The sequence below is a fragment of the Scyliorhinus torazame genome, chromosome 11, assembly GCF_047496885.1.
Source record: "Scyliorhinus torazame isolate Kashiwa2021f chromosome 11, sScyTor2.1, whole genome shotgun sequence".
Classification (NCBI taxonomy): Eukaryota; Metazoa; Chordata; class Chondrichthyes; order Carcharhiniformes; family Scyliorhinidae; genus Scyliorhinus; species Scyliorhinus torazame.
The window spans coordinates 205,913,245-205,937,417 of NC_092717.1; the positions used below are offsets into that span (position 1 = coordinate 205,913,245).

At 45.7% G+C, this 24,173-nt stretch overlaps 1 protein-coding gene across 2 annotated transcripts in view; it reads right to left on the reverse strand.

Moving 5' to 3' along the window:
- fam135b (family with sequence similarity 135 member B) overlaps positions 1-24,173 on the reverse strand; it is a 607,420-nt gene that overhangs the window by 146,408 nt on the left and 436,839 nt on the right. For both annotated transcript variants that reach the window (XM_072468261.1, XM_072468262.1), the window contains exons 10-12: positions 20,528-20,683; positions 14,682-14,755; positions 4,382-4,536 (exon numbers count right to left, since the gene is read on the reverse strand). In XM_072468261.1, coding sequence (XP_072324362.1) covers positions 4,382-4,536; positions 14,682-14,755; positions 20,528-20,683 — 385 coding nt within the window. The remainder of the gene's footprint in view (positions 1-4,381; positions 4,537-14,681; positions 14,756-20,527; positions 20,684-24,173) is intronic.

Here is a 24,173-nt window from a genome sequence, read left to right on the forward strand (position 1 = left end):
GTACAGGATGTCCAATGCTGTTACATTGGTTCCTGCCAAGTAACAAGGGTGTTTTGTTAGGTCACCAGACATTTAAAGGGTCTGTGAATAACTTCTTGTGGCGGGATGTTTTGGGAGAGTCATAAGCATAGGCTAGAAACTCCATGTAGCCAAAGTACTGCTGTTTGCTCTGAGGAGCTGCGAAGGCGACTCAGCGGAAGCCCTGGTAATGAAAACGTGTTCAGAAGAAACCCCCAGAGTTTTATAAAGCTGGATGTAGCTGGGAGACAGGAGTTCAAAGAAACACATGTATGCTTACTGCCATTTGGGTGGATTCTTGAGAAATCCATGGACTCTGCCTGGGTTGACCCTGTAATTTATTTTGTAGTTTAGTATATTCTAACATAGTTCCTCTGTTAATTCAAGTGTACCCTGTACTGTTGCCTTTTCTTTGGCTCTGCAGTAACCATGACAATCAGTGAGGTTGCCCTCCTTTCTTTTGATATCTATATTCTAATGCTCAGAGTCCCCAGGTATCAAATGATACCACCACAAGGTTCAACCGGCTATCAAAGAGCCAAACACCAGTTAGTTAGTTCAAGGTCAAGGGTACTTTATTTACACACACAATTAATTATGCAACATAAACACTACTAGTTAACTACACCTACTGACTAAGACAACCTGTACTTAACTTCAGGCACCCGGCTTAGGTCAGAGGAACAGTGGCCGTTGTTCGATTCTGGATCAATCGGGTCTGTAGGAGTAACTGCTGCTCAGCTAGGCTCATCCGTCTGGTAGCGGACGTTGAACTTGGACTTGCTTTTGGTGGTGCTGCGATTGGAGATGGTCGGTGCCGGGGCGCCAGCTCCAAAAGAGGACGAACACATGTGGACTCTCTTCTTATGCTTGGGGGTTTAGGCGCTCTTTTGGGCCGTCCTTCAGTTTGGACCCCACTAATTGGGTAATCCATGATTACTATGTTCGATTAAGAACCAATAAATGGGCGGGTGCCTGGGTGGCTGGGCGTGTCCCAAGCGGTCACTGACCCTGTTGTTTACGCTTCCCTAGTACAGGGGTTGGCGCCGAAATGTCTAGGACTGTACCGGTCGCTCAAGTACCAGTCCTTTATCTTGGTGGAGATGGGCCATCAAATGTTAATCGATCCATCAAAATGCTAATTGGTCGGAGTTTCGATACCGTCTGGATTCCTCATTTGCAAATATATATTTCAGGTTCTGAGCCTACCTAAATCTTGCTCTGTCCATTTTACCCGCTAATCTTTGTGAGCTTCTCTGTTCCTGGTTGTAAGTGGCAATCCCAGATGGCTACAGTACTTACCCTGAATGTTAGAGTATAAGATACATATTGTAAATTGTTTTATCTTTCTGAACTTGAATACTCAGTTTTTATTTGTTCAAAGCCCGTAGAATCTTGTAACTTTGCTCCAGAAACAAGTGCGTTAAATTTCAACCTTTATTTACTTTAAACACCAAGTTAAAGAATCTTGTTGAAACTCTTTCGCATGAGGATTCCCAGATTCACCTTTGAAGATCTCTCCTTGGAATTTTCTCCAAAGGTCACTCCCACGTGGATGGCTTTAACAAAGGCCCACTTCATAGGGTTTCAGTCTCACCTTCCGAAATTCCATTTTCCTGGATTTTCAAGTCTACATACTGATTAGCAGAATTTCAGCTCTGCTAGACATAATTGCGGTGGAACTGCCCCGAGTTTCTTCGAACTCCTGCCTCCTGGTTGCATCCATCAAAATAGTCTCATGCAACTTCCCGTCAGCCCTATTCAATTACCAGGGCTTCCACGAGCCATTCCCAGCTCCTCAGAGCTAACAGCAAAACATATAGCTGCAAGAAGCTCCTTTCCACTGCCTCTGAATCTCCTTAAATTGATAGCCTCAAGAAGAGACATGTCTTCATTCTTCCTTAATCATGGTTCCCCACCTACTGTCTGACCCATCTGCTGCACCTCTGCCATCGCCCTCTTGCCTCCCTCCCAGAACCAGGATAGGGTCCCCCTTGTCTTCACTTTTCACCCCACCAAACTCTGCATTCAAAGAATCATCCTTCGCTAGTTCCGCCAACTCCAGCATGATTCCACCACCAAACAAATTACATTTTGCAGGGGCCATTCCCTCTGGGATACCCAGGCCTACTCCTCCATCACCCCCAACACCTCACCCTCTTCCCACGTCACATTGTCATGCAATCGCAGAAGGTGTAACACCTGCCCCTTTAGCTCCTCCCTGCTCACCATCTCAGACCCTAAACATCCTTTTCAAGTGAGGCAGCGCTTCACATGCATCTCCTTGAATCTGGTCTATTGCACTCTACATTGGAGAGACTAAATGCAGACTGGGTCACTCCTTTGCAGAACATCTCCGGTTCGTTCGCAAGCAGGACCCAGACCTTCCTGTCGCTTTGCATTTCAACTCACCGTCCTGATCTCACGTCCACATGTCTGACCTTGGCCTGTTGCAATGTTCCAGTGAAGCCCAACGCAAACTTGAGGAACTCATCTTTCGAGCCTTCCGGACGTAACATCGAGTTCAAAATTTCAGACTGTGAACTCCCTCCTCCACCTTCCCCCATTTTTATTTCTATCAATTTATTTTCATTTCTTCCATTGATCTGTTTTTCCCTCACCATTGTTCCCCCTCCTCCATTCCACTTGGGCCAACTGTTCCTAGTTGCCCTTTGACACACTGCTCACCTTTGTCCTGACATTCACACATTCTAATCTCCTTCTGTGCCACTATCAGCACCCTTCTTAGCCTTAATCACCCTATTTACATTCCTTTTATCTTCTGTCCTTGACATCTTTGTCCAAGATCACTTTGTCACCTATCGCTGGCCCCCTATCCAGCCCCCCCGCCGCCCCCCCCCCCCCCCCCACAGTATAAATCTGACCCCATTTTTAGTTCTCTACAGCTTTGACAAAGTGTCATCCAGACTCGAAACATTAGCTCCCTTTTCTCTACACAGGTGCTGTCAGACCTGCTGGGATTTCCAGTATTTTCTGTTTTTGTTACAGATTCCAGCTTTTAGCCTCAAGAAGAGTTGTTTGGTGACCCTTAAACATTTCTGGTGACCTATCAAAACATTTCCAAAACATTTACTAGGCAGGAACTAATGTAACAAGCATTGAAACATCCTGGAGCTTAAATGTAACAATTTCCACAATCTTCTAATTTCGCACCCAGGGATTTCATGATACAAGAGATTAGCGTGTTAAATTAAAATGCATGGGATTGGGGGTAGTGCATTGAGATGGATAGAAAACTGGTTGGCAGAAAGGAAACAAAGAGTAGGAATAAACAGGTCTTTTTTCCAAATGGTAGGCAGTGGCTGGTGGGGTACCACAGAGGTTGGTTAGCTCAGTTGGCTGGGCGGCTGGTTCATGATGCAGAGCAACGACAACAGCGCAGGTTCAATTCCTGTACAGGCTGAGGCTTTTCATGAAGGTCCGGACTTCTGAACCTTGCGGCACAGTGGTTAGCACTGTTGCCTCTCAGTGCCAAAGGTGTGCAAGTTAGGTGGATTGGCCATGCTCTCCCCTTTGAGAGCTGACTGGGGGTGATTTAACTTGAGGGTCACCACACCACAGGTGAGGGGCAAGAATCATAGAATCCCTACTGCGCAGAAGGAGGCCATTCAGCCCATTGAGTCTGCACCAGTCCTTGAAAAGAGCACACTACTCAAATCCACGCCTTCACCCTATCCCCATAACCCAGCAACCCGACCTAAACCTAAAGAGCAACTTAACGTGGCCAATCCACATAATCTGCACATCTTTAGACTGTGGGAGGAAACCAGAGCATCTGGAAGAAACCTACGCAGACACGGGCAGAAAGTGCAAACTCGACACAGGCAGTCACCCAAGGCCGGAATTGAACCTGCGTCCCAGGCGCTGTGGGGCAGCAGTGTTAACCACTGTGCAACCACTGTCCCACTGACAGAAATCAATCACTTTGTACAATTTTTCTTTTCTCCATATCCCAGTTGCTCAACAAGCTGGCTACTATTTTAAGTCATTTTCAGAAATCAGTCCTGTCTGGGCTCATTTGAATGAGGTCAAACCAGAATAATCACGTTATGTCCTCATCGGGATGTCTTCAAAAACCCACTGGTTCAAAACTGTTGCAGTAAGAATTGCAATCATGGGCAAGCACTTCAAAAGGATCCAATTCCTTGTGACTAAATTCTGATCTTGATTTCCATACACTATATGCTAGGAATTTAATCTCTGTTGAGTTAGTTTAATTTAACAAAAGTCAAAATCATGAAATGTGACAATATTATTTCTCGGCTAGTCTTACGTAATTAAATAAATAATATCTGCCTGCAATACAATGGCGGAGGTTAAAAAGTCAGAAAATACTACCAACCTTTGGAAACAGATTCTACATATCTGTCTTCAAATATAATAGGAAGATTACTCCAGTCTCCATCTATATCCAGACACTCGACAGGCAATGGAGGCATGCTGGTGAGGTAGGGTGAATTTCTGATAGCTGCTGCAATCTGACTGTGCCTTTGGATTCTAGGAGTAGAAGGGAAATATGATGCTTACTCGTTTGTGTTGAGTGGGGATGAGCAGGGCTGAGGATAAGCCCACTAGATAAAGATTGGACGGTGAGTGCCCACAAGAGAAATACCGCTTGTTAGTTCCAAATTTTCCATTTAAGCTTCTTCTAGAAGCTGGAAAATACACCTGACATTTGTTGGTACCCAAATTTAACTCAGGTTTGAATTCCCTCATTGACAGGCAAAGGACCTAATCAATGACGTATTGATAAAGTCGGATACAAAGGCCCAGATTTTCGCACCAAGGCAGGTGCACAGAGATCTCCTGACTCTGCAAACCTGACCTTTAAAAATGGCTGTCTGGTAGTCAGATTTTTATTCTGGAGACTAGAAGTCAGGGGATGGCTGGGTGGAAGCCCCATCCATGCCACATTATCCTCCCACCCATGCTCCATAACCCCTAATATCTTCCATACAAACCAAAGCCCTCCACCACACCCATGGCTCTTTAAAGCTCCGATGCCAATCTATCACCCTCATCCACCCAATGTCCATTTGTAGCTCCTATGCCAACCTATGACCCTCTACCCACACCCATGGGCATTTATATACACTATGCCAACTTACTGCTAACTCAAGCAATCCCATGCTACCATTACGCCCCCCCCACCCCGCCCCCTACATATCCATCCCACCAACTCATCACCTAGAAGCCTTGACGTCTAACAGGCCAAGGCACCCATTATCCATTTTAGGCAAATTTCAGGATTCATGCAGAGATTAGATAAAATAAAGTTCTCAGTGTTTACTGCATATTTCACTGTGTTGAAAAAAAAACTCATTCATAAAAGCCCATTAACTACATTTATATTCCTACAACCAAATAAAACCTTATAAGAAATATTTCATTCAAGTGCGCAATCTCTTATAACACTGGAATTCATCATCCCATTTCAAAACACCCATAACCCCTTGCAGCTGTCAATCAAACGATAAATAGATGAACCCTACTGTGCTAATTGATGGTTGTGAAATCAATCTTGCAGCACAGATTCCCAAATGAAAACCTTCATGCTTTTGTCAATAGACAGTGAAAAAGCAAACTTTTTTTTTTAAACATTCCAGGTATTATTTTCAAATATTTAAAAATTCATTTTAAAATCTCTTGACAGCTTGCAGATTGTTTTGACAGGTGTTTCTGAAGTTTTGACAGTTGATTTTGACAGGTCTGTTGACAGTTCTCATGAGCTTGACAGTATGAGTTTATACACATCTTGTGCCTTAATTTAACAATTCCAAAGAGCATCTGATCTGCAGCAAAGGTGTCCCAGGACTAGGTACAAAGGGGTAGATCTAATATGCCATGTCCATGAGGCTTGGAAATGATCAGAAACTATTGAAACCAAACTTTACTTTCTGCTATTTAAAAATTGACTTTGCCGGACCAAAACCGACCCCCCGCCGGAACGGAGAATTCCGGGGGGCGGCATGAATCCTGCCCCGCCGCTCTGGCGCCGGTTTTTGGGCAGGGGCGGGGTTTATGCCACACCAGTCGGGGCCGCTGGCAGCAGCCCCGCCGCCAACCCCTCTGGCGCCGGCCAAGGATTCCGCAACTTCCGGTTGGCCCGACGCTGGAGTGATTCGCGCCGTTCTTGGCGCCGGCGTTGGGCCATCCCGCCACCCCACCCCCCCACCCCATCTGCAGCTTGCTAGCGGCACATTAGCGATGGAATGACTCTCCCTAGAACATAGAAATCCTACAGTGCAGAAGAAGGCCGTTTGGCCCTTCGAGTCTGCACTGACCCTCAGAAAGAGCACTCTACCGAGGCCCACTCCCTATCCCTGTAACCCCAACCAACTTGCACATCTCTGTACACTGAGGGGTACTTTATCATGGCAAGTCCACCTAACCTGCACATCTTTGCACTGTGGGAGAAAACCCCAGCACCTGGTGGAAACGCACACAGACATTGGGAGAATGTGCAAACTCCACTCAGTCACCCAAGGGTGGAATTGAACCTGGGTCCCTGACCCTGTGAGGCAAGAGTATTAACCACTGTGCCAACGTGCTGCCTCTTGGGGTTCACTGCGCCAGGCTAGGGTGTCACTGTCAGGGCATACATGCCAAGGTGCAGTGCATAATTGACAATGCCAGGGGTGGGGGTGGCTGTGGTCAGTTCACCCTCATGCATGTGGGGTTCATCTCCTATTCCTGTGGTCGGGGGGGAGGGGGGGTTGGAAGTATACCTCTCCTTGATGAGGGGTTTAGGGTTCCCTCCTTGTCAGCAATGAGCAGGGTTTAAGATTGGTGTTGCGCAGGGGAAGGGGGCCCTGCTGCTGGTTGCCCTCAAAATGGCAGCCTTATGCCTGCATTCGGATGGAAACTGGCATGCTCCCCAGTTGCCAGTTCTGCATGGCCAAGGACTGTGACTTGCAACTGGGTGCTACTCCTAGTGCTGAAGAGATCAGTCTCGATCCTCTGCAGGTGAGAGGACATGGAATGGAATGGAGAATCCCAGCCATAGTCTCAAAATGGGAGTAATCTGCCCTAAGTGCTGTGACGGGTGACTCCAAAGGTGCCTGTCCCATTGACTAGAATGGTGGGATCCTGTACCATTAGCACATTTATTATGTACAGGAACATTCCCCTCCAATTCTCCTGGTGGGCTGGCAGCTAATTCATCCACCCACCTTCAGCTGGTGGGTTTGAAGGTCCCGGTACCATATTTAAATACCAGTCCAGCACACTCACATCACTCTCTCCAGCTCACCTGTCTTCACCAGACCATGCAGGATGTCAGCAACACAAAGAGAAAGCTGTCAGCCTAAAGAATGTTGGGTTTATCCAGAAATTTCTGTTTTTATTCAAGAAGTCTCGCTTCAACCACCTGCGAGGCGCCAAAGCCTCACTTGCGCCTCTAGCCATGGCATCTGCGGTGTCCATTCCTCCCCTTCCAGGAAATGATCTGGTATCCCTTTGACCCCCTTGTTTGTGAGGATTTTCATGCAGGATTGTCAGCTCCTTCTTTCTTCCTTCTGCTTTCCAATGTTTGTCTTCTTCATACACTTCTTTGCCCCTCTACGTGTCATCATGAGTCCTTGCCCTGACTACCTCTCTTTGCACAACCCTCCTTGCCCATCCCCCTTGTCTTCCTTAGGCCATGCCCGCCCCACCTCACCTCGCACTCATAACCCCTGGTTGAAATTTGGAACTTTGTTGCAATTGTTGCATGAGTCGATAATGTCCAGAGAGACAGGTCGCTGTTTTAATGAGAATTCATGAGATGTTAATTAATGCAAATGCCATTCTCGCCACTTGCCAATGGGATAGGCGAACCATCATTAACCTGCCATTGGGAGAATTGCAACGCAATTTTACACTGGCAGATTTTTGACATTTTGGCTCCCACCAGACCAACTGGTCTCACTGTAACTTTGATCTTCACACAAGAGTTTTCGATCTCTGTTCTTGACCAACATGCTTTGGAATCTTCTCGCACAACGCTTTCTCTTGGATGTCTTCACCAAGGATCCACCTCCAGGATTTCAACCTCTCCTTCTGATGTTCCACTGCCCTGCAGCACCACATGCATTACAGTTTTGTCTTCCACACAATCTTTGAGAAACCCGACCATGCCAACAGAACACTACTACTTCACAGGCCCATATTAAGGAGTCACAAATTTTTGAGTCACTTTGGATCTCTGGCTTCTTGGAAGCCAATGTCCCCAGGTCTGCACCTTGCAGCCCTGCCTTAAACTGCGAGCCTCTCTGCTCCTGACTCCCAGCTTTAGTGTACCAAACATTTTTTTCATCCAGATTCCTGTTCTTTATTCCTTAACTTCACAGTCTTCCTGGAAACTTTTTCTGTCCCATTCCGTGGCTTCTGGAACTTTCTGTTCTTTAGTTTGGGGCCTGCTCGCTGCAGTTTCGCTTCACATCTTCCCTGTTCCATGTGTCTGTGGGAAGCGGCTTACTTCTGGGTTACCTTCTTTCAACCAAATGCAAACTGCTTTTGTGCGGGGCCCCTGATCGCAAGACAACAGACCAGTTTTTTAATATCCTGGGTGCGATTCAAACAAAACATTTTAGTGTCCAGTTTGAGGCTCGTTTAGCAGGGTGTGGCTATCCAATGTCAGTTTTCCATTTTCTTTGGCCCAGCGAGGAATGCCATGTCTTGGCCGCACTTATGTCATTTTGTCAAGACTACCCGTGGATCAAGGTGGATCTTTCAGTGACTCCATTGTGGCTTCCAGACCCCCTCACCCCCCCCCCCCCCCCCCCCCCCCCCCCCACGTCACCCAACCTACCTCTTACCGTGTCTTCGAGGCCCCTGCTCACTCCACCTCTTATGGCCAGGAACCCTCGGTTCTGACCCCTGGCATGTGCAACCAGGCATCTGGGCACCTTGACACTGCCAGCCTGGCAGTGCCCCTGCCAGCTTAGCAGTGCCACCCCACCAGTCTGGCATTGCCAGGGTGGCACTGCCAGGGTGCAGGGGTAGCAGTATCAAGGTGTCAAGGTCTCTAGGTGCCAGCGGGAGTGACAGAGTGTCACCCTGCCTAATGCCTAAATAGCCAGGGGTTTCCAATGGCTTGGGAGAACCCCTCAGGTGCCATTATCAATGGCCCACGATTGTATGGACCAGTACTAAACGGCACCCTGACAAGGTTTCATAGGCACTGCCAGTGAATCACGGGCCTGGGGGAATCCAGCAAATGAAGCGTAATTGTTCATTTAAATATGCATATCTGGGTCTCACCCACTGAGGTGGAGATCCGCGAAGTCTCACGAGACTCCGTTAAATCTCGGGAGACAGAGAGCATCGCGAATCTCATGAGATTCAAAGGCTTCGTTCCGACACAAAGTCAGGTGCAACGAGGCCACTGAACCACGCCCCGTGTGTGTTTTACAGTTGTAAAGACTGCATTATAATACAGGTATCAAAATACCCAGACACTTACACGCAACTTATAATATTGAAACTCACACTTAAAGCTGTAGGTTATGCCCCACACACATAAACATAAATATAAATTACTTAAAACTGTACCCATTTCCTACCTATCAATGCACAACAGTTTTGCTATGAGAACATGAAAACTTAAGAACCAGGAATCGGGAGTAGACCACTTGTCACATCGAGCCTGCTCCTCCATTCAATGATGCTCATGGTTGATCTTAGGTTCCAACTCCATTTTCCCACACACTCCCCATAACCATGAATACCCTGAGACACCAAAAGTCTGTGCATACCAGACTTAAATGCGTTCAATGATGGGCCATCCACAAGTCTCTGGGGAAGAGAACTCCAATGAAACACAACCCTTTGAGTGAAAGAATGCCTCTTCAACTCAGTTCGAAATCCTATCCTGAGACTCTGGCCCCAAGATTTATATTCCTCGACCACTCTGTCAAGCCCTTTCAGAATTTCTTTTTAAAATTTAGAGTACCCAATTCATGTTTTCCAATTAAGGGCCATTTAGTGTGGCCAATCCACCTACCCTGCACATCTTTGGGTTAAGGGGCGAAACCCACGCAAACACGGGGAGAATGTGCAAACTCCACACGGACAGTGACCCAGAGCTGGGACCAAACCTGGGACATCAGCGCCGTGAGGCACCAGTGCTATCCACTGCGCCACCGTGCTGCCATGCCCTTTCAGAATTTTGTAGGTTTTAATGAGATTGCCTCTCATTCTCTTAACTCCATAGAATATAAACCCAATTTACTCAGCCTCTAATCATCGGACCCCCCCCCCTCATCGTAGGGACCAATCTAGTGAACTTTTGCAGTATCGCCTCCAATGGAAGTATATCCTTTCCTAAATATGGACACCAAAAAGTCCCACAGTAACCCATTTGCTGGTTCAACAAAACCCTGTGCAACTGTAGCAAAACTTCTTAATTCCTGTGCTCCAATCCCCATGAAGTAAACCAATGTACCATTTGCCTTCCTGATTGCTTCCTGAAGCTAAACACTAACCTTCCGTGCCCCTTGTACAAACATACCCAAGTCTCTTTGAATATTACATGTTTCTCACCTTTAAAAAAATATTCTGCCTTTTTTTATTCTTACTACCAAGTGAATTACTGCAACACTTCCCCTATATTATAGTCCAATTGTCATTTTGTTGCCCACTCGCCTAACCTATCTACACCTATTTGCAGCCTCTCCGTGTCCTCCCCACAGCTTACCTGTCCATCTAGCTTGGCATGACCAGCACTAAACATGGGCTTGCTGCATACATCGGCTCTCTTCTGGCCAGAGACAGATTACACGGGGGTACACAATCCTTTACTCACAACTAAAGGCTTATGTAGGGCAATAATTGACTGTAATTCCATTTTTTTCTGGAGCATTGCGATTTCAATTGAAGTATCCTCATCTAGATTTTCCTCTTCCTCCCGTTAACACCAGGGGATAGGGGCCACGGAGAAAGAGACTTCAATCCATCTTTTCCTTGCAGCCAAGAGTGGCCACCTTATTGGCTATATAAAGCAGGGTATTATGTCCTAATTTTCAAGTTACCATCAGCAGTACAAAACATTCCTATTGCTCAGATTTTCTATCAGCAGCGATGATAATCCAAACACGCTCCAAGGATTTATGTTACACTTTTCTTGCTTTGAGCAATTCCTATCCCAAAGTAAAACATCTAATGTTAATTCTCATGCCCAGGCAGCTGCGCTGTTAGCTTAAGCAATTCAATAATCCAGTTGAATGTGTGCAGGTCATTTATTCTTGATAATTTCCCTGGTTCTCTGCTAAAAGCCAGTAAGATTTTCCGCCCTATGAAAAGGCTACGGCGCTGATGACTTAATTTTTCTTTCCCTAATATCTCTCCTCTACTGACTTATGCTTGAGTAGCTACATCAGAATCAGCAGATCTTCTGGTACCTTGCCAAAATACCCACAATTGATGAATGAGCCTGGAGTGTGTGTTCTCTGCTTCTGTGAAGTATATTAAGGGGGTGACGTTTTAAACCTCCAGTCCCCCTTCCTCTCCAAATGAATACAGGTGAGTTTGGTTGAGATGGCATGCAATAATGTAAAAGTAAGTCAGATTCTTCCCATCTTTTTTCCTTTAAACCTTCTGGTCTACCCCGTACACTCTTCTGATTTCCATCCCCTCCCAGTATGTACTCTTCCCATCTCTCACCCCATATCATCCCTTCCAATCACTCTCCCACCACTGAATTTGAGGTTCCAATTCCTGCCGCACATTCCCCAGCCAAAGCTTGTGGTCTCCTCCTTCGTAGATCTTGTCAATCTTCCAATCCCTCCTTCCACTCTGTTCCCTGGCTGTGGCCCAATGCTAAAGCCCCCTGCCTGGCAGTCGGCCCACCCTTCAATTTGTCTGGCAGCCATTGGTTCTTCAGGACCTGTTTTCTAATGAAACAGATATACTGAACAGTGCTCTCCAGTACCTGGAACAAATCATTACTAACAATACCTAGGTTGAGTTATTGATTTAAAAGAACATTTATTTATGTTATAAATAAGCAGAATACTGCAGATGCTGGAATCTGAAACAAGAACAAGAATAAAGAATGCTGGAAAAAAAACCTCAACATGTCTGGCAGCATCTGGAGAGAAAGAAAACAGTTAACATTTCAAGAAAATTTGACTATTCTTCAGAACCAAAGAGGGAGGGATGTTAAACCATAGCTGGGAGAGGCTGCAACAAGATGTAGCAACCTTAAGAAAAAGAGACAGATGGCATAGTGTGGGGTTCAGCGAGTGGGGGAGGGGGCTGCAGGGAGGGCTTTTGCATTCAGACTATAAGTGTATTCGATATTGTTAAAAGGGAATTTAAAATGGAGGAGGTAACAGTTTAAAGCTGTTGAACTCACTGTTGAGTCCTGATGGTTGTAATGTGCCTAATTGGAAGATGAGTTGTTGTTCCTCCAGCTTGCAATGGGTTTCACTGGAGCACTGCAGCAGGCCATGGATGGATGTGTAGGCATGCGAACAAGATGCCGAGTTGAAATGGCATATGACAGGAAGGTTGGAGTCATGCTTTTTCTGCAAAACAGTGGGCCAAATTGAAGGAGGTGCAAGTGAAATTCTGCTTCGCAAGAAAGGAGTGCTTGGGACTTTGAATGGCGAGGAGGGAGGATGTAAAGGGGCAGTTGTTGCACCTTCTGCGATTGCAAGGGAAGGTACTGTGGAGTTGGGCGTGATGGCGGATTTATGTCACGTTCTTCCATATATTCCAACATCACAATAGCATCCAACCTGCTCCTTCCTTGCCGACGAGCTAATATTCAACCATAGAGTTTTCAGCAGGGTGCACTGGATAAAAATCAAGCACACGAGCCTGGATTAATTTGGTTTCCCTAGACCGCTTGTCCTGATGCCAGGTGGAGCATCTCAGGCAGCATCTTGTGGACATCAATTACTTCAGCCCATTGGATGACATTGAGGAGGCTGTTTTTAAAGAAAATATACATCAAAAAAGATTTGAAGTTCAATCCCAATATGAAAATAATCTAATAAAGCAGATACTAATCAGTGCTCTCCAGCGCACAAGATAATCATTTCTAGGAATACCTCGATAGAAGTTATTAATGATGACTTTAAAAAAAGACATTTAGTTATTTCATGTAATCTAAAGTTGCACTATTTTCCCTCGAGCCAAAAAAATGTAATTTTCTTTTTGACTAATTCAAAGAGAACATTCTCCGCCATTTGTCAAAATGCAATGGAAATTAAATCAAGTCAAATGCAATCTTTAATAAGGTTGGCCAAAAGCAGCACTATAATGGAGTTAAATCTCCAGTACAGAGTGGTTTCACCATCTATACCATGTTGCAATTTCTCTTCCTTCTCCAAAGGAGATTTCAATGTGGCCTAATTGAATTTTTTATATTAAGGTAATTGAATAGTTGATCCAGGCAAATCTTTCATTATGGTAAAAGAGTCAAATACAAGTGACTTATTAAACATTTAAGACGCAAGGAGTAGATGGCACCTGATTAACACAGAGAGTAATCTACATACTATCTTTCCGTGATGTCCTCCGCAGACCAGAGGCAGGATTTTGAACTCTTCCTTGGATTTACTTCTTTGCACTCTGTGACTTGAAACTCTTCAACTTTCCATTTCTCTGACTCCAATCACTTGTGTCTTTCAAGGCCATGCCTTTTATTGCCAACTCCTCTCTATGTCTCCCTGCATCTCCAAACCCCTCCTCTCCCTCAGTCCATCCACTCTCCCTTTGGCTCTGCGTCTGTTTTTCACTCTCCCACTGTGCCATTGCTTTATCTTAAATTAAAGATTTTTCCAAGTTGTTGTTGTAGAGTTACAGAGTGATGAGAAAAGCTGACTGGATTTAAAAGCTGGAAATGTAGGAGTATGAATGTCAGGCAGCACCTCTTTCCCTTTCTTTCTTTAATAAATATCTCCCTGTTCATGCACATCTCTTCTCAATGTTCACGATATTCCAGACCTTTGCTTAATGATCAACTGGTTGCTGAGAAGTATGTAATTGTGATCAGTGACATTACTTCCTTTAGTCTCTTCTGGATTCCTTCTGGTGAACTGCTTATGACAATGTAAGTCGATCGTGTGGATACATGGCATCAGCACTAATGCATTTTTTGCACATAGCCATGACATTGGAAACAATCTTGTGGAGACGATGGGGATTTTAGCTGCTGGCCGCAGAGATCTCCGGGTCACCTCTTTTCAGGCTGGCCCACTGCTTCTCATGCCACTCAGACACCCACCTCTTCAACCCCCCCACCCCCCCACCTCCCCAAGTAACCTTCCACAAGCGCCTCCCCCTCGCCCCCCCCCACCTCCCACCTCCCCAAGTAACCTTCTACAAGCACCTCCCCCCCCCCCCCCCCCCCCGTGGCAAGCCCCCGCTTGATGCTGGACAGCAGGATGAGGCCCTAAGTGGGCATTTAATGTCCTCTTAAGAGTTGCAATTGGCATCCAGAGACCTTCTCGCCATTGACTTAATTTGGGTGGAGGCAGGAAGATGGCAGAGTCCCCACCTGCTCACCTCCTGTCTGATTAAATGCATCCCTACCACCAAACTCACCATGGGGGAGGACACAAGATATTGTCCATTGTCAAATATGGAACATGATTAATTTAACCACTCGGTTTTGCCTAATACAAGAGAATAACCTGGTAAAAAAAACTCACATGTGTTCCTGGAATGTAACTGCCAACTGTTTCTGATGCTCCATGTAGAAGAAGGCCTCTGAAAATCTTCTTACCTGCGTATGGACAGACATACTTTTCTTTAATCCCAAGTTTCTCTTCATCTTTTCTTGTATTTACATAGTGACTTATTTTATTTTGCAGGGTGTGTTGCTACTCTGACCCAGCTATTTTATTTAACCCAAACCTCATAGAAACACCAACCTCTGAACCAGAGTTAAATTTACATTTTATATTGCAGCCACCAGCAACAATAATGACCCAGATTTTGCCTTCAAAGTAAACAGTGAGGCTAATAGCTGTCATCTATGTGAAAATGGTATAGCAGTTTCAGGCAAGGGCACAGTTCAACTCAAAAAGTAAAAGTTGCTCCTTGAATTTGCAGCTCCCTCATCAGCTTTGTGAAATGGCATCTTGTTGTCTGCCATTGGAATGCATTGAGCAGCATGACATAAACTTGACACAGAATATTAAGTCAACTTCCTTCAAGTTTATGTACTCTTTTAATGACATGGTAAGTGAAAATCATTGCCAGTCATTATCCCTTGGCATTGAAAATTAGCCATTCCAAAGATTTAGTTTCAATCCTCCCAGATTTAATTGTCGTGATTTAAAGAAAAGTAATTCTGTTTTACTTTCCTTTTCTGTCTTTTTTACCTCTCATAATCCAATTTTTCTTTCCTCCTGTTCATCTCCTGCTGTGTACCTGATTTCACTCACTCTAAATTACACTTCCTTCTTAGTCCTTGCGCTGTTGATTTTACAGCACTTCAATCTGATTTGTTAAGCAGAAACACAGTTGTTTTTCCATTAAAAAAAGGTCCCAAGATGCCTGTCCCTTCATCTTAACATTATTAGTTTGCACTTTCAGCAATTTATCATGCAAATAATTCAATAACAGAACTGTGCCCTGCTGTAGCAACATTTGGTCCAATAGGTTTAGTAACAAATTATGGAATGTTTTGATGTGCAGACTTTCATCCCTTCCCCAACTCCTCTAGTTCATGAAGGCAGCGCAGACGGAACATTTTCATACACATTATTTAAACCAGGGGCTGGATTCTCCGATTCTGGGGCTATGTCCCCCCAACGGCGTGGGAACGATAGTGTGTTACGCCAGAAAAACTGATGCAAAATGGCCACCAATTCCCCGTTTTGTTGGGGGCTAGCAGGACGGCAGTGTAGGGTACCCGGCTCTAGCTGCCAGAGAATTGCCTGGTCTGTGGCCGTGCATGCGCATGGCAGCGACCTGCAGCGGCCGCGTCGGTTACTTGGCGGAGACCGCTCGCGGACACGGCCCACTAAGTAGTGCCCTCTTTGGCAGGCACGCGTGGCCCGGACCACCTCCCACAGTGCCCCCTGGCCGCGGATCGGCCCTCCCCCGACTGTGGTGGCACTGGGCTGAGTTGCAGCCGCCACGCCGAGTCCCCAACGGTTGAGATCATGATAGACCCAGGCCGTCGGGAACTCAGCCGGTCAGGGGCGGAGCATCGGGGGCGGGCCTCAGACAAAATCTGTGGCACGGCGTACTCGCAGCGTACGCCGCATTGGAGGGGGCGGCGCATCGCGAAAGCGGCGACTCCCCCGATTTCATCGGAAACTTGGATTCTCTGGCCGGTCGCCGAACGTGATTTTGGTGTCGGCGACCGGAGAATCCAGCCCCAGTATCTCAAATATGGCAGGGTAATGATTTGACATGTATCACTCTCTAAAAAAAACCAAACAACAACCATTGGATTTCTTTAGACCTGATGCGCATGCACTTAAAATGTTTGTTAAAATCCTAGGTCAATGCTTGTGTGTCTTTCTCCCCCATGCCCTCCAATGATGCACCACCTCCACACACAATACTATAAAACTAAACAAAGCAAAAGCATTGTAGCTAGTTTTCCTGATTGAATAATTGCTTTTATGATGTGTAAAACATCAATGTGGGCTGCTTCAAAGAATTAGAACCTCAGTTCATGTGCTGAATCCCCACAGAAAATCGGTTGATCTTGCTTTCATTGCTGAGGGAGCCACGTACTTAATCACAGTGATGGTTGAAAAAGCAAGGCCAGGCAGCATTTCTCCGAGTCTGGAGGAAGGGATGTATTGGCTCAGATGGTGATGGCAGAAAGCGCCTCAAGAGAAGTGGCAGCAGAAGATGTGGCAAAAATCACACGGCACAGTTGGGCTTCTTCATTCTGACTTTTAGAACAGTGCAAATGTGATTTTTATTTACAAAGCAGCAAATATTAAGGGTGAATCTTCCACCTTGTGTTTTTGCACTGATTTTGCTCTAATTATAATTTGATGCTTTACCATTTTCTCGTCTTCTCCAAATCAAGGTTTGACGTCTGTAACTGTGGGTGTCAATGGCAGAAACAACCAATGGGAATTGCATATCTCTAGCCTTCAGCAAATTTAGACTTTAGGGCCTCATCGGGAAGGAGAGTGGTTATTAAGGCCAACCTAATATACAAAAGTCGAGGTCCAATGATGCCAATGGCACTGTGACTTATTTTTAAAGTCACGACAGGGAGACTCTTGCTTTATCTGCTGCCTGACAGCAGAACAGTGACAGGAGAAGCCGAGTGGCCCAGGTTAACTTTTAAAATGTTGCCTATTAGCAGGAGTGCTACCCCCCCATGCATCATTCGGCAGCCTTAAACTTCAGCAGCCCCAATCTTTCACACTCCAACACGCCAACCCCCACATGACCCTGCCATCATTACAGCCCAATCTGCCTCACTCCCCAACTTCCCCCCACAAAAGAGAGGCATGTATTGTCAGTGCAGATCCGAAGGACTGAATGACCTCCTTATGTGCTGAACTATTCTAGAATGTCTATGTTTGTCAATGATACAAAGACTGGTGGCGCAGTAAATAGGGAAGGAGACATTGAAAGATTAAGTGAGAAAGAAAGACTGACAAATGAATGTTAATGCAGTTAAGTGTGAAGTCAACTATTTTGGACCACAAAAAAATAGATCTGAGTATTTTTTTAAATGGTGAAAAGTTAGGTGGAAATGGTGAAGTGAAGAGACCCAGAGAACGTTTGGGATCCATTTACATAGATCAATAAAATATGGTAGTCAGGTGTAAAATATAATCATATAGGCTAATGAAACTACTGTACCCGACTTGGCACCCATGGGAAATGAGGGAGATGATTTTTGAGTGCTTATATCTCCAGATCCAGCCAATGTATTTCACAAGTTACTCAGATCCCTGCTCTTGAAAGAGCAGCAACCTCATCCTATGCTATTCCAATCAAATCCTGCAATTTCTTCATTCGGTGGAATAGAAAAAAGGTCTGACATCAATTGCTTTGTTTTAATTAACAGAGTACCTTTTAACTGGTGTGCTGTATATTAGAACTGTTCAACATAAATGATAACTAATTGTGCCTAAACGCAAGAATTGCATTATTTAACATTAAATTGCCCTTAGTGTCCAAAATTGCCCTTAGTGTTGGGTGGGGTTACTGGGTTATGGGGATAGGGTGGCGGTGTTGACCTTGGGGAGCCGGTGCAGACTCGATGGGCCGAATGGCCTCATTCTGCACTGTAAATTCTATGATAATCTATGATAAACAGTTTCAGTGTATAATGTGAAATCTTTGCGTAACAGTGTTAATTAAATTGCTCCACCATTTGTCCCCAGATTGTTGTTAAGATACATCTTAGCTATCACTGCTATTCAGACCCAGCCACCCTCAGTATTTCAAGCCCCTTCCCCACATATTCCAGTTCAGGCCATTACAGTTGTATCTTTGATTGGAGAAATAAATTGGTATGCGCCTATTAAGCAAATTTGTGATTAAAACCTGGAAATGTGTTGAATGCGGATCAGTGCTTAGAAGAGTTTAAAAAGGGTCAATCCACAGGTAGGACTAAAGTGTGGTCCAGGCTAAGTTTTAAAATGTCACCTATTAGCAGGAATGCTACCTCCCCATGGATCATTCAGCAGCCTTTAACCTCAGAAGTCCAATCTTTCACCCTCCAACCCCCGCATTACCTACATCATTACAGTGCAATCTGCCTACAGCCCAATCTGCCTCGCTCCCCAACGTCTCCCCATAACAGAGAGTCATGTATTGGGACACTAAAGTGTCCTCAGGTAGCCTTCCTTCACATTTCCAGTTGGATTGCTACAGTCTGTCAATTATGTTTCCAAGATAATGCACCACATAATAGCTGGGCTTTCATCTTGCATGGGGGCATTTAGTGCCTAACTGTGAAAGGGAATGTCCTGGTAACAGTCATGTTCCAAATAATGCCCATGCGTAGATTTAACTGTGAGGGATGCTTTACTTGCCTCCTGACCTAAAAGTTGATTGGCACCTTGCCAATGTGAAATCAGGCTGCCCCAAAGAGATAATACACTGGAGACAGCCTTAATTAATGCAGAGTAAGACTTCTGCCCCTCAGGGACAGGAAGTCCCAGCCTAGAGAGCTGCCCGTCAACTTTGTTGTCCCAGCAGTTGCAGAAGACAGTAGTGACCATTGCTGGGACTACCACCAGTTTCCACGAAGAAGCAAAGGTGTTTCTCAGACTTCGGGATCTCTGGATATCGGATGGGCATGTTTGGGAGACCCCAGCGAGGGGGTGGCAAAGGAGTAAACGCCAGGTTAGAGAGGCAAGCGGGGGGGAACAAAGGGGGTCATCATCTTGTGAGAAGGTGCCCTCAATGGGCATAGGGGAACACCGCCAAGAGAGATACAGTGCCTTTCGTGCCCAGCAGCAGTCCATTAAGCTGCCGGGCTGCCCGCATTTCTCCCACCTTCCCCTGCATGCAGCAGGGGTACAATGAGGCTCTTAAGTGACAGTTAGTTAGCTAATTGAGGGCTTCAATAGGATTGAGGGTGGGCGGGCTGCCTGATGGGCTGGGGAGAAAGACAGGCGGGAAGGTGGCAGGCTGGCCATGTGCTTTATTTCATGGTTCAAATATGACGGAGGGGGGGGGTCGTAAAATTCACCGTCATGTTCCCATGGAGATGCAATATTCTAATTAGGGTCTGGTTTTCAGAATTATTGTTACATTTTATACTGGGGAGCCTATATTTTCGATCCTTAAAGGCATTTGTTTCAACATTGCAGCAAAATTTATTTTCCCTGGCTAATTTCAGATTTCAATGGAGTAAATATTTGCGCAACCTACAGTTCTTTTGATGTATCTTTATTACAGTAGCAGTGAAGACTGACGCTTTTCAAGGTGGCACTAGATTTTCTTTCGAAAGCAAAGCTATCACAGATTATAGACAGCAAGAGAAACTTATTCTGGAAAATCACTGAAGAGTTTGAGGGCCTCAACGAGATTATCTGATCAGTCAAGGGTATCAGAGAGTTTTTTGACAGGCGAATCCTGAGCAGGCTACAGGTCCCTGTGTTTCTTTACCCAGGGAGTGGTGTAATGAGTGTAATCTCCGATGGCCCTGAAAACCTTTTATTACCCTGGATACATAAAAACATACACACAGATGTTTCACTGTTTCAGTCGAAGCTTGTAAGACTTTTGTTTACAGTGAAACATTAGGCGAGTACTTCTGGCTGTATACGCCGACAGGATCCTCCAGGCCTGTCGACAGCGCACCCTCGCTATGGCGTTCCCAGCAGCTGGGGGTGGATTCAATGGGAAATCCAATTGACAGCGATATGACCAGGAGATCCCACCGCCGCCCAATGGCGGGCTGCGTCCTGCCACCGAGAAACATGCCGTGGGGAAGCCAGAGAATCTCGTCCATCATACTTTAAATTATTATAAATATTCCCCATATTGCAAGTTTACGATCTAAATCACAGTATGGTAACATTTAGGTGGGATAAAACATTTTTTACATTACCCTCAGACTATGATGATCTTGGCTTAGGAATGCTGTAACATCTGGCTGGAGTGTCATGCTGTCTAGGAACTGGCTCCACAGTGCTGCAAGACAGGAACAAAGCTGGGCCAGGTCCCTGCTGATCTGTTCTGCCACTTTGTCTGGGCTGCTGAACATCTGCAAGAAGATCATAAATACTTTACAACTGAACAACTTACCTACAACCTACAGGCACTCCACCTACACCAGAAGTGTTATTGATATGAGATGGTATGATTTATGGAGTAAGAGAAAGGACAGGGCATGTATATTAAATGACAAAAACTTAAAAGGATGAAGATTCAGCAATATTAATCTTTAAAAGTAGCATGAGAGGTTGAGGAAATTGTTACAATATGCTGGGCATTGTTAAAATATACAGCTAGTCTCACTCTAATAGGCACTCAGGATCTATCCAAGTAGTGGGATATAATCTCCTCACCTTGGAGATCTCAGGCAAATGCTGTTCACAAAAGGGGACCAGATGGAACGGCACTTGTGGGGGACCTCTTACGGGATTAGAGGCCCCCCAAGTCTTTCCCTCTGGGTAGGATCCCACCCTGGCATTGCAAGTGCCAGCTGGGCACCTTGGAACTGAGCAACCTGGCACTGCCGAGGTGCCCAGGTTACACTGCCAGGGTGCCAGGCTGACAGTATCAAGCTGGCATTTTTCCTGCAAAAGGGATCAGGCTTAGGGGTGCGTGGTTTGGGGGAGGTGGCTAAGGACCCCCTGATAGATGGGGCTCAGCGAAGGGAACTCCTCAGTGCACAACATGGGACTAAGTGCGGCCTCATCGGGGCATCTATCCAAATGGGCGTTCAGTAGCATGGTGTTTCTCCGAGCACCAGAAAACGCCCATCCCATCTAATGTGCTCGCTGTGGGACTCTGTTCTCATTCGGGTTGATCACACCCACTGTCTTTCTTAGAGGGACATATTTTAATAACAGAGCTTTTAAGGTAAAATATGTAATTTTTAAATTTTTTGTTTAAAATCATACTTTGGACAGAAGACATTTCAATTAGCATGGACAAAACAGTGAGGGATGTAAATTTTTCAAAAATCATTGACTGACTCGATTGCACTATTAAAAAAAAAATCTTTTTTATTAGCAGTGTGTGAGGATTGGTTGCTTTTCTGACTGTTTAGCAGTTTTTCACTGAATTCTTTAGATATCCACAGAATATCTGCTGGTAAAACCAACATAGAAAAAAATAAAGAGTATAGAATTCCTTAAGCACCGTCTTCACAGTGCCAGTCAAAGGGTTAGGAAAATCTTGTAAATCCTCTGGAAACCCAAGGTCCACAGGCTATGAGGTAAAAATATGTTTGGAGAAAGTCAGAAAACAGATAATGGACCCAAACAGGGGACGGGATTCTCCGACCCCCCCGCCGGGTCGGAGAATCGCCGGGGGCTGGCGTGAATTCCGCCCCCGCTGGTTGCCGAATTCTCCGGCACCGGATATTCGGCGGGGGCGGGAATCGCGCTGCGCCGGTTGACGAGCCCCCCCCGCGATTCATCGGCCCGGATGGGCCGAAGTCCCGCCGCTAAAATGCCTGTCCCGCCGGCGTAGATTAAACCACCTATCTTACCGGCGGGACAAGGCGGCGCGGGCGGGCTCCGGGGTCCTGGGGGGGGGGGGGGGGGGGGCGGCGCGGGGTGATCTGGCCCCGGGGGGTGCCCCCCCACGGTGGCCTGGCCTGCGATCGGGGCGGGCCTGTGCCGTGAGGGCACTCTTTCCCTTCCACCTTCGCCACGGTCTCCACCATGGCGGAGACGGAAAAGACTCCCTCCACTGCGCATGCGCGGGAATGCTGTCAGCGGCCGCTAACGCTCCCACGCATGCGCCGCCCGGAGATGTAATTTCCGCGCCAACTGGCGGGGCACCAAAGGCCTTTTCCACCAACTGGCGGGGCGGAAATTCGTCCGGCGCCGACCTAGCCCCTTAAGGTTGGAGCTCAGCCCCCAAAGATGCGGAGTATTCCGCACCTTTGGGGCGGCGCGATGCCCGACTGATTTGCGCCGTTTTGGGCACCAGTCGGCGGACATCGCGCCGATACCGGAGAATTTCGCCCAGGATCTTTCAAATCCATGAATAGCGTTGGAATAAATGCACAGGGATAACTATCACGTTTACGTTGTGGGGAGGGCCTATCTATAGTCACCTCTCTTATTACCTCCTTTCAATATTAGAAATCCTCTTTGCAGTTTTTCCCAGTAGCTTAATCTTCGGAGTCTAGTGTTTTTTTTAATCAGGTGCTCCAAGTCTTGAATATCTCCATTTTGACAAAGTGGTGATAATTGGCAAAGGTTTGCACTCTGTGGTCTGATAATGATACTCTACAACTGATAATGATAATGGTACTCTACAACTGATAATGATAATGGTACTCTACAACTTTAAGCAGACTTCTTCAGACTTGTACTCCACTGGTTTTCAACCCAGCATTCTAATAGCTTTACAGATCACTGAACATGTTGAACGCTATGTCTACTAAGACTCCTACATCTCTTCCATCTTAACCCTCAGAACCTTCACCAGATATTTATAATCAGCCATATATTCTTTCAACTTGTGATGAATGTAGAATTTGTATGTTTCAGTAAGTAATGTTATTAAAAGCCTGGGTTAAGGGATATACTTGTTACAGTAATATTATTGAAGAACCTAGGTTAAGGTGCCCAGACTGTGTGTCGCTAAAGCTGGAATTAAGAAGTCGTAAACGGTGAGGTCATAATTGATTCTAACCGTTTACCTGCTTACATGTAAAGGGCTAATGTTATATTGTTATGATTGCTGGAGATTCCTTGGAGAGTAGATAATTTAGGAGCGGTTGTATTTAGTTCCAGCTAAGTAGGTCATGCAATATCTTAGTGGGATACAAATTATGTAATTAATGGAAGAAGCCAGGTCTGCCTGTAGTTTTTCAGTTTGCTATAGGATTTTAATCTGACAAGACAAAAGGATTTTAAATTGAACAGTAATTTTGTCAAATGCTGCTGGGTTGAGATGGGCATACTGAATGTTGAGGGCAAACAGACAGATATTGTGAGACACAATGGTACCAACAATATAGGCAGAAAAAGAGATGAGGTATTGAAAGCAGAATTTATGGAGTTGGGTAATAGATTAAAAAACAGGACCCAGAAGGTAGTAATCTCTGGATTACTCCCGGTGCTATGTGCTAATGACTATAGAAATAGAAGGTGAGTCCAGATGAATGCGTGGCTGAAACAATGGTATAGGAGGAAAAGCTTTAGCTTTCTGGGACATTGGGACCATTTTGGAGGATAGTGGGACGTGTACAAGGCAAACAGTTTGCACTTGAACGGAAATGTGACCAGTGTCCTTGCAGGAGGGTTCGCTAGTGCTGTTGGGGAGGGTTTAAACTAACTTGCCAGGCGCCTGGGATGCTGAGAGAAGGTTCAGCAGGGATAGATGCACAGCCAAAATTAGAAGAGACATCAAGTGACTCAGGAAGGCATAGAATGTCTAGACCAGTTAAACCACAGGGGGGTTTGGCAAGGTTGGCTGGTATTTATTTTAATGCAAGGAGTCTGCCGAACAAGGCAGATAAATTGAGGGCACAAATTAAAACATGGGGGTATGATGTCATTGCTGTCACT